Source organism: Serinus canaria, chromosome 2, assembly GCF_022539315.1.
Source record: "Serinus canaria isolate serCan28SL12 chromosome 2, serCan2020, whole genome shotgun sequence".
Taxonomy (NCBI): domain Eukaryota; kingdom Metazoa; phylum Chordata; class Aves; order Passeriformes; family Fringillidae; genus Serinus; species Serinus canaria.
In genome coordinates, this window is record NC_066315.1 from 38,697,551 (window position 1) to 38,709,105 (window position 11,555).

The 11,555-nt window shown below is 39.2% G+C and overlaps 1 protein-coding gene across 1 annotated transcript in view; it reads right to left on the reverse strand.

Moving 5' to 3' along the window:
- The window catches only part of LOC127059250 (translation initiation factor IF-2-like), a 30,594-nt gene extending 21,482 nt beyond the window's left edge, over positions 1-9,112 (reverse strand). The window contains exons 1-2 of the mRNA XM_050971002.1: positions 9,006-9,112; positions 5,989-6,193 (exon numbers count right to left, since the gene is read on the reverse strand). Of these exons, the coding sequence (XP_050826959.1) occupies positions 5,989-6,193; positions 9,006-9,112 (312 nt within the window). The remainder of the gene's footprint in view (positions 1-5,988; positions 6,194-9,005) is intronic.
- Between the last annotated feature and the right edge of the window lie 2,443 nt (positions 9,113-11,555).

The window sequence follows — 11,555 nt, forward strand, 5'->3', positions numbered from 1 at the left end:
AGATGATACTGACAGATTGCTCCCCATATGTGGAACTTCTGTGTTGTAACCTTGCTATTTACATGACACATGAAAAATGTGTCATTTTCTAATGAAAATTTCACTTTATATAATATCTCACTAGTCATAAGACATGAAGTTTATTTCATTTATATCCATTTCTTAGGAAGGGACATGCCATAAATTTAATGCTTTAGCTTTAGAGTATTTATTGATATAATTGCAAAACATGGACATTGCAATACTGGGGGAGCCAACAGAAATTAAATAGGTGAGAATAATCAGCCTATAATTGATGTAATGAAGCTCAGACAATTCTCCATACTTCAAAGGTTTACCTCCAGCAGTTTTCTAATCTACTGTATGTGAGAAAAGGGAAGTATTTATTAGTCAAAGAAGTCAATGAAAACTTGCAATGCAAATGCCAGAATTTACTTATACTTAATTAACCTCCCTGAGTATTTTTAATTAAATTAATAATTTGCAAAATATCAGCAATATTGAAGTATTAGTAAAATAATTCCATCAGTTTTCTTCCTTGAAATTTGAATATTTTTAGATGCTAAATATTTATGAAGAAAAGTGTCATTTAGAATAAAATAAGAAGATAGAGAAGAAGAGATTGCCATCCAGTAAGCAGATTACTCTTTCTTTAGCTCCATTTTTTTTTTCAGTTTTGGTTACTGGTACTTGGTTGTCCAGAAAAAAAATGTTAAATGGAAATCTCTTAAAATAGGCATTTTCTTAAATTCTCAGAATAGAATCATATTCCTGTAATCTTTCCTTAGGCAGAACCTTAACCGGCTTGAACGCAATCTGTTCCAAAACTCATGTAATCAGTGGAAACGTTTCCACTTACTTCAGTGAATTTTGGAAAAGGGAATATCACAAAAAGTAGTAGGCTGCTATTTCATGTTTTCAGACAGTGAGTACATGACATTTTGTAACTATGTCTGAACTATTTTAAACTCCAGCTCAGACTAATGCACATGATATTCAGAGACCTAAACTTTCTTTTTGAGAAGAAACTGAGACACACTTAAAAATCAACAATTTTTTTTTCAGTTACTTTTTTATGAGAAAAGGCAATGTGAAGTTTCATTGCTTTGCAGAACTGCCATGTAGAACTGCTTATCTTCTGGTAGTAATTTTCCTTCATGGGAAACTCAAATATACCATAGGGATATGGAGAAATACATCTGTTTTCACACTGAAACTATTGGCAATGATAAATTATTAAGTATTTTTGGGAAAAACACAGAATATAATGGAAATATTACAGTGTTGTTCCATAATGACAAAATCAGAAATGTAAGTGGCCTATATATTTCATTATCAGTTCAAGCCTTTTAAAGTCTAGACCTAGCTTTCTTTAAATGGGCAGCAATTTTGCAAAGTTTGTGCATTTTTATTTTTCTTTTCTTTGCTTTTATTTTCCCCAGACAATAAAAATTATATTTAAAAAAAACAGCACTGAAAGGTGTTTTCATGTAATTTTCATTAGGTGTTTTCATGTAATTTTCTGAGATAAATATCTAGAGAGTATTAAGGATAATTTTGCCACATTATTTCATCCAACACTGTGCATCCAATGCAAGATTTTTTTTTCTGAATGAATGCATATATCTGTGGTAATAAATCATTTTCTGATATTAATGAATAAGATTTTATGGTGCCATTAATTATATAGTTCAGCTGGAGGCACTTTTGCATGTGTTCTAGAGAGACCTGTGGCAACAGTGAGTAACTCCATTAATCATATGCAGATACTATTTGTAAGGAGCATGCTAGCAATTCCAAATCCTATACGTAACACTCTGAAAGAACCTGACTTCTGCTTTTACTTGTAGCCTCTTCCATTTTTAAAAATTAATATTCTCTGATAGTACCAAGAGTTCACTGCATGAAATGAAGCCAAAGGAACTCTGTTTGGGCATTACTGCATCCCATTTATCACATCCATCAATGTACCTTTACTGGTATTTACTGATTTAGAAATAAGGTGGGCTCCTAGTGAAAACATCTTCATTGAGCACAGTGATGGCAACGACAGCAGCAGAAATCAGAAGTGATATCATAGTTCACTTGCAGAACTCACAAAACACCTCATCACATTGGAAGACTCAGGTCTTGGTTTTTTGTCTGTTTTTAAATTTTACTTCTGAGCTGTTAATACTTTAAGGCCATGGAGACACCCCTCTCCTTCTTAGTGGATGCTATTGACATCTTACCATTTGCTAACAACAAATTACCAACTAAATATATTCAAAAGGCTTTTTGATCTTATTAGTTATGAAATATCATTTAAGTTCTTTATGCAGCCACATGACAATTTATTAGGGGTTTTATTTGAATACGGATCTTGATTTCTCTGATTGAGGAAAAAATAGGTTGGGGTGTCACATGGAATTTTGTCTGTTTTGGCCAAAGAACTGCACTTATTTTAAGAGAACAACACTGAAACCACATCCAGGGTTTTTGGCACAGAAATAAAAAAAAAAACAAACCAAAAATCCAAAAAAAAAAACAAACAAAAAAAAACCTGAGAAATAAAATAATTCTTGTAGATTAATTCTTTTCTATGCTCATCAAAGAAAGGCAAAGAATTAAGTGTGAGAGAGTCCAGTCAGCATTTCTACTCCAGCTGCAATTTGAAGAAGGAAATGGACACTTGGCTGAGAGGTGACCAAAAGAGTGGTTCTGCCCCAGGGGTCACCATTGCTCATCACTGCCACTCACACTGCTCCATAACACGGGTAGCCTGGGTGATATTCCCCTGGGAAAGCAGGCAGGCAGGGAGGGTAAGAGTATTTCACACAAGCTGGCTGCTTTTGCATGTCTTTTATCTTGCCCATGATCAGCTCTCAAGTGTCTGATATATATGTGTGGGTTTTTTAACATTCTCTTTTGTAGCTAGTACTAATTCCGTCTTAGTAATGTTTTGTTTGGCTGTAATTCTCTTTGAACAAAGACTTTCAGGAAACCCCTCCAAACAGCTGCTGTGCTCCAAGGCTGTCTGTGAACAGACTCAAAATCCCAGACAAAGTCCATTTATTTAATTATTTTAAAATAATTATGAAAACCCTGTATCTGAAAAAGTTGTATATATTGTGGGCTTGAGATAAGAACAGGACTCAATGTGTCTGATGACATTCAACAGTTAAAATTTTACCGAGAAGTTCATTTCTTGGGTAATTCCAAGTCCATAAAAGACAAGGATTCTGTCTGTCTTCTCTTTTGCTTGGTACCACTGGAGTCGAGAAAAAAGATTGTGACTTTACTTGCCTCTACACATTGCAATGAAGACTCCTGAGATACTTGGTGTCTCACCCATTTCTGTGCTTTTGGATGATCCAGGGCTCAAAGTTTCTATTCTAGCTCTGAGTTACTGGGTCTTACCTATCCAGTTCAGATCCCTAAGAGTACTCAGACTTTCTGAAGGAACCCATTATTTTAAAGAATTTTGTTCACTTATATTAATCTAAACAAATGTAAATACTAGTGAGTATGTGTTAGGACATAACACAGGAAGTACAGTGGGTGTCTCTTAGTGATAAAATTCAATATAGACAATATTTCTCACACAGAAACCCAGACAAAGGAAAGAGTCTGTGTAAAGTGTCAAGCTTATATGAACCAGAGGAAATACATGGGTTTAGATCTGTATTAAGAACAATCACAAAAGATCAATTTTAAGAGCCACAAGGTATACGTTACAAAAAGCAAGATGGTGGCATATAGACCTTAGAAATGTCCAAGAAGGTCATTTTCGGGAGAATGGTGTCTTGCAGCTTGTACAGTTACCACAGTAACATTTTAGTTTTGCTCAGAGAGTCTCAGCACAGTAAAAAAAGGGGGGGGAAATTGATTTTTGCCCGTGTTGGGTTTTTTTTCATGAAAAAGCGACCTTTCAGACCCTAACCATATTTCTCAGAATTCAGTTGAATTATTTTTGGAAAACCAGAAGGATTTTTTTCATTGTTTTCAGAGAAGGGGCAAACAAGAAATTGTATTTTCTTATTATTATTATCTATTTTGTATATCTGTAAGGAAGACTTATACTCTTTTTGAAAACATGAGACATTGAACAAAATGTATGTATTGCCAGCAGTCAATCATATTGTTTGCTATCAATTACACTTACAATTGAACTAATTTACCATCTCAATGTGACCATTATGGAGAAGCACAAGTTATTACTCAAGACTAGATTGAAGAAACTTTTCATTATTGGCTTCAATTTGAATTTCCCCCTATATCCCTCCCCTAATTTTTGAATTTTTGGCTGCTTAATTTTATTGAAGGAATAAGGCTAGTATTTGAGGGCAAAAGTAATAGCTGTCTGCCTGGAAAAATTCAGACAAGGACCAGATCTTCATCTGGTGTTAATGAATCTAGAGGTTTCAGTTTCATAGGGAAAAATCTTATATTAACCAGATGAGGATTTGGCTCATGGAGTTTAGTACTTTACTTGTCATCCATTTTCTGAAACTGCCCCAAATGTTTCTGTCAATCCATGAGACCTCCACAATTGGCTTCTTCTAGCTTATTTAAATTTGTTTTGTCCTTTAGCTTTAGTTACGAGAAGGATTTGTAATAAGCTAGTGACATTACTCCTAGATCCAAGAGCATCAGAAACTTAAGAAGCATGCAAAGCATCAACAGACAACTTTGTGGAAGAGCACCCTCCACTCTTAACAACCCACACTTAAGGCTTATGCAGAAGGGAAGGGAGAAAATAGATGTGCAGCAACTTTGTTCCTTTTCTTTTTCCTCTAACACTGCTGAAGGCTCTCTCCCCAAAGCCAGAACTGTTACAGACTTCCAAAGTGCAGCAATTCCCAGCAGATCTCTCATGCAGCCAAGGCATATTTAGTAATGCTCCAACCTGATCTGTTTGCCCAATGTTCCAAAGCAAGGAGGTGGAAGAGATGCCACAAACCCATTAAACTGCTCTCTTCCTCTGTGGATCTCTCTGAAAACCAGTGAAATCCCCACAACCATTGTGTTCTAAGCTCTGTGTTTTTGAAGTAATGTAACTTCTGGACCACAACAGATCAGGCTCACAAAAGCTACATTGGTGACAAATGGTAAATGTCAGTAAAGAATCATGACTCCAACCATCAATTCACAAATTATGAAACAACTTCTTCTAAGTAACTTTATTATCTCAACATCAAAGTTTTCAAGCTAGCAGCACAGGACTAAATGACAGAGATGAATTTGAGAAATTTATCACGGTGAGATTATGTGTAGTTTAGCACAACACTTATTCAGATAATTTTAGAAATAGATGGAACCTTAAAATAATTGTAGAAATCAAAACCAGGAAGTGTATCACTTTAGATTTGAAAATGCAGACTAGTCAGAATTTACAAGGTACGTATTGATTTTCTGTATCATGTATTTTTAATCTTTATTAAATATCTTCAGAACCGTGTGTTTCTGGAGGAGTATGCTGTATCTGCATTGTTTCCTTGCAAAGCACATGATTAGGTAAACTTTTAAAGTACTGACATTAATAATGCTATGAACAATTTCCAATTCATGCCAAAGCAGAACATCACTCAAAGAAAGGTGCAGAATAGTCCAGAGTTCTTCTTTCCAAGATACTGATAATAATTTTTAATCTCCCACAAAGAGAGTTTACAGAAAAAATTACGCCAGCAGTTACTTTTTGGCAAGAAAAAGGAAAAGTACTGAAGAATTAGGTGAGAGAAAAAAAAATGCGAATGTCTGGAAAAAAAGGAGGGGGGGAAAAGCCCTCCATCTTTCTCTTGAAAAATGGAATAGCCACAGACAAGAAGTGTCTGAGAGGAAGGAGGCATTTTCCTTTAAGTGGCAAATCAGCTTGTTGAATAAAACAAACTGGCAAGATGTTGTGTTCATTCCTTCTACTGGAGTCCCTTTTCCAGGGACCATTTGTGTGAGTACAAACAGATTCCCACAGCACACACTGGAAAATCTGGTGATCTACTGCTTCGTTACATCGGCTACGGCAGCGGACAGCAGCTTCTCCATGAGGGTGGTGATCTGGACCACAGCCAGCTCCTGTGAGGTTCCTCTGCCATCTGCCAGGGAGCACTCTGTGCTCCTTCCATCAGCAGTGGGCATTGCAGCCTCACAGGCATCACTTCCCAGCCTGCAGGGCTGCCAAGCAGATACCTCAGACACTGCATGGCTGTCCACACACCTACCCATAGCCCAAGTGGCTTAATAAAACAAACTGGGCTAACAAAGAGGTTGCAAGCAAAACAAACACAAATGCCTTTCTGTTATACTCAACTTCATTGTTTTAACCATGGGGGCTTTTGGTATCTCCCACCTACAGTTCTTTTAAGTGTCCTGCATATACAAGTAGAGCCCCAGATCCCACAGCAAAATCAGATGCTTTCCACCCATCCTGTGCTTTGGGTTACTTCCATTTATATTCCCTTGGGCACTGTCTTTGAGACACCAGTGTAGACAGTTCTCTCTGGACAGCATCTTGAGTGCATTATTGTTATTCCTCTTCTCTGCACCCAAACCACCAGTGGCTGTGTGAACCATCTATGTGGGGATCTAATTGCCATTGCCTGCATTTGCTGGGGCTAAGTCCTTGCATTGTGTGAAAGCAGCTCCCTCTCTTCCTCTCAGACCAGCTGACTGCTGGGTGGCTACCCCCTCATTTTTTACCACTGAGGATCAGTCAGGGCTGCTGAAACATTGAGAAGATTGCATAAAGCAACTGTTATAAAACATATTTTCTTTGGAATGCTTTCTGGTGTCTCTTTCAGTGGAAAACATGGCACTAAGGCAAATGACAGACTTGGGCAGAAGGGCCAGTTCAAGTCCAAAAAGTCCAGTATCTCTCCAGTCACTGCTCATCTGGAAACCAAAGGCAGCTACAGCCCCAGCACATCCATGGTGGCTGAGCACCTGCAGCTAGGCTGGATGGCTCCAGGCCTCATTGCTCAGCCTACACATGTCCAAGACAGCAACTTCATCTTCAGCTTTTACCAGTGTTTCTGCTGGACCACAGACATCTCAAAACACATTGCAGAAGTTTTTTTAGTAGAAATACGATTTCAGAGCAAAAACTGGAGCAAAGCATGGACTATTAAAGCATGTGAAGGGTCTCTCTCCCAGTCCTATGTCCTACACCAGTGTCTTGCCCTTTTTGCTTCACTAATGAAGCTCATGGATCCCCAAAGGAGGAGGCTTCCCTCTCCCACAGGGTTGTCCCAGGTGGAGAACACATGCATTAGAGTCTCTGGGGGACTTTTATCCTCCCTTGGGAAAAACACATCTTCTCTTTGACCTTTACTCTGCCCTGTGCACAGATGCCACAAAAATGGCATCCCAACCTATCTGCTAGAAAATGCTACATCATCCAGGAGGACACTTGTGCAGAGAGATAGAGGAGGGCAAAGGCACTTTTGGTCTGTTAGGTGACAGGCTGGTTTAACTCTGACAACAGCAGATATTACAGTCTGTGCCTTATTCTGACCACTAAACATCATTGCTTTTGGCCAAGTGCTGAAAGCAGCCAGCATCTTTAACCAAACCCCTTATTTCTTCCCCAAGTTTCCATGAAAGGGGTTTACACTTCCTTTGCTCATTTCAGAGAGGGTGGAGTAAATTCCTCACTGCAGTCAGCGGTCCTGCTAGCACAGACTGGTGCCATTTGCACACTGTATTGCCAACAGCAGGCCCTGAGAGTGATGAATGAGAGCCCAAACATCACAAGACTGCCTAAACATTTTAAAAATAACAATAAAATCTAGAATAACATTTTAAAATAACGAAAGGAAGCTCTTTTCTTTGCAGTTCAGGTGCTGTAAATTTAAATTAGTTTCTTTTCCATTCCTTATCCACCGTCTTACAGCCTGGAAATATTTTGTAGAAATGAAAGCTGAGATTTACACACTCCTCAGTGCCAGTACATTGCAGTTTCTACCAAATTTCATGATAAGACCCTGGGAGCTGGTAACATCATGCAAATTTCGCTCAAAAATTACTCAGAGTTGGCAAATAAAGCTAAGGTAATTAACTCAGCAGAGCATTTCTTACTATTTTTAAATAATTTAAGTATTTGACATACATAATAGACCATGTTTTAAGTGATGCAAGGCTTAACATCATTGCTACAGTGTCTGAAAGTGAAAACATGGTTGATTTGATCTGATTCTCTTGCTCTGTGTGTGTTATCAAGTGGCTAATACATATCCAAATCCTGTTTTCATGTGAAAAATAAAGCGTATGCCCATAAAAATGCAGTAACAAATAATGAGATTGTTTCAGAAAATGAGGTTGGTTTCCTCAGTGTTGTAAAACAACTGTGTCTTTTTCAATTCTTAGCCAATATATTCACATTTGTAAACAGCATGACATACAGAAAAACGTTCTTTTTCTGTATAATTCTGCATCTGAAAACTGCTGTTCACATTAGCAGCAATACTTTTTTGTGCCTAAATTTGATTTTGTGTTTTTTGTTTTTGCCTTCTCCTTGATTTCTCATCACTACATCACTACTTCAAATTTCCTTAATTTTGCACCATGTTTTGGACCAGTCAAAAACAAACAAACAAACAAACAAACAAACAAACAAAAAACAAACAAAAAACAAACAAAAAAAACCAAACAAAAAAAACCCCAAAAAACCAAAAAAAACCACCCCCAACCAACCAACCAACCAACCAACCAACCAACCAAACAAACAAACAAACGAAAAAACAACCACTAAAATGCTCAATTTTTAAAACTCTGCTCTGGAAAAGTCCCTGAAAAAAATCTTATCACCCTCTTAATTTTAAACAATCTGTTTCAAGGTTGGTCCAAACCAAACAAGCTTCCACTAAGTGGCACCAGCTTCTATTAAAATGCCATTAGCAGCCCTGAATCTTCATGCCCGTTCCACCGGACGACTCGTCGGTTTTAAAAAACCCATCTGAATTTCAAGTTTCCAGTTTTAATGGTTTCGTTGTGGCTCTCGTTTGAATCTTTGTCACCCTCTAGTGTCATACCAATGGAAGCCATAAGCAAAAAGAGGCAAGTGAGAGCGCATGGAGCACCCGAGAGCTCTGCGCACAAACAGCCGGGCGCAGACAATGGGAGCAGCGAGCGCGGTCATGCGGTTGCACGATGCTCAACAAAGAGCCCCGAGTCAGCTGTGGGTGCTGCTTAGCAGGCGACAATCATCTGTGCCCAGCGGGACCGCGGGGACCTGGCCGGGAGCTTTTGTGCCGCTGTGTCACAGCGCGGGCGGCCGGGACACTCCGCAAGGTGCCTGTCACTGCTCCTCGCCCGGGCTCACCAGTGGCTCTCAGCGACAATTTTGAAAAGCGAGTGGTTTTTGGTTTGAAAGGCAGCGGCATCACATCCACATCCTGAGGTGGTATCCAGCACAAGATCTGCTGGATGCCACAGACTGCAACTTTTGTCCATGGCTGAACATTCCCCTCCCAGCACAGGATAAGGCTGCTTCGTTTATTTTTGGTGAAAGCAAATAAAAAATGACTCCTACAACCCTTTCCTCACTGTTTTCTACAGTTGCAAGAATGAAACAACCTTCCTGATGTGCATCAGCACATTTGTTTCCTTCCCTCCATTCCCTACTTTCAGCCCTGCCCTCATCAAATTCACCTGAACTCTCAGTATTTGGTACCACCACTATCTTCTCTCAGTTCCTGAAGCTCCATCTCTCCCCTTCCCATGCTCACTAGACCCATGTTCTCTGTTTTGATTTGGGTTTTTTTTTTTTTTCTCTGTTCTTTTTCACGGTTCCTCCTGCCTTCTTTAGGGTTGCAGTGGGATTACTCCTATGCCCTTTTTGTGTCCAGAATATATTTTCCGATACTTCTCTCAGAGAGGACTCCCAGGAAGCACATCTGGAACCTGTTCTTGTGAAATGCAATCAGAAGAAGGGCTAAGTCTTTCTTGGTGGGCAGGAAGGAGAGAACAGGTAGGCATGGCATAGAGAGGCCACCATCCTTAGGTGGCCATGGCAGTGAAGAAGAGGGTAAAGGAGTGTAGGATGTGGAGGACTAGCAGCAGCTGGATGGAAAGAGCAGGAAGAGTGGCAGGCTAGATGAGGAAAGCTAGGCAGGGACAAATCAAAGGCTAAACAGAGTAGGGTGCTCCTCACTGGGGGCCCCGTGATTGTTGCAGGGCTGCAGGATGAGTGTTGGGAAAAAAAAAAGGAATGGGAGGCTTTCCAGTGGAAAATAGAGTTGGGGGTCAAAACATCAGGACGAAAGGAGCAGAGGGTTTTGTATTATTTGCAGGGTTTGGCAGTGGGATCCAGAAGAAATGGGAAGCTCAGGAGTCTTGGTCAGGAATCAAAGAGATTGGCACCAGCACTGTCTCCTGGGAGATCACCTACACAGGCTCTTAGTTCAGAAGCAGAGATTTGCACACGCAGCAAAACTGCCTGGTGCCACCAGAAATGTGATAGAGCTGCTGCACTGTCATGGCAGGAGCCATTCCAAGGTCCTGTCCACACTCTTTCCTCCCTGAAAACCTTTCCCAAAGCAGATGACAGCCCCAGATGGGTGACAGTCCCATAAGGGGACAGATTCTGTCTTCATCACAGTTAGATCCATTTGAATTTGAGAGCCTGCATGGAAATGAATGTATTTAAATTTGTATTTTGCAAAGCTCCATTCAACTAATAATAATTATTAATCAGAGGGAATAATAATAATTCTGTTTTCTGCAGGGTGACTATGCACATTGCAAAACTACCCAGAACTGAGCTCACCTAGCAGCCTCTGCTATAAACAAAGTCAGGAGCAAGTGGAACAAGCAGAGCTTGTAGGGAACCTGGACTGCCCAGTGCAAACCTGTCCTTTTTATAATAAAACTTAATTCTTCAGTTAAAATATTAGAATGGCGTGAGGTGAGTCAAAGATTCACATCCAGGGAGTATTTTCAATCTGATCCTGGGTTGGAGTGTGGGGGAATTTTGTTGTTTTTTAAATCTCTCTTTAAATGGCACACAGATTTCCTGTTAGTCACTATTTGCCCTGTTTCCCCACAGAAATGCTCTGCTCAATGCTGTAGTTTGTCTAGCACTTTGTGATACTCCAGATGAAAGAAAAAAAAAAAAAGAAAAACCTTATACTGTTTAAAATAAGCACCTTGGGAAATCTGAAAAATATTAATTATCTCACACGGACTGATTTACCAGATAAAAACCATGTTTCTCTGGTCTGGAAAACGGTTGATTAAATATATCCCATCATTATATCATTTAATGGTTGATTAAATAGATCTTTAATGAGTAATCACAAGTACCTTTTTGGATTTTGATTTCTAGGAGCACAAGAACCATTTAGTTAATCCACACTGGGTATGCAGTACAAAGTGCTGCATGTTTCATTCAGGATCATGCCAAAGTTTTAAGTGATCATCAGAAATGGTGTCTGCAAGCTGAATATACAAGAGCATCAATTATAATGACAAAAGACAGGAGTTTTAGGAGACCAAACACAGCTTCCACATGAAATTGGTATATTGAAATTTAGTGCTCCAGGAGCTGAGTATCTGATCCAGAATGTTTTGACAGATTTTGG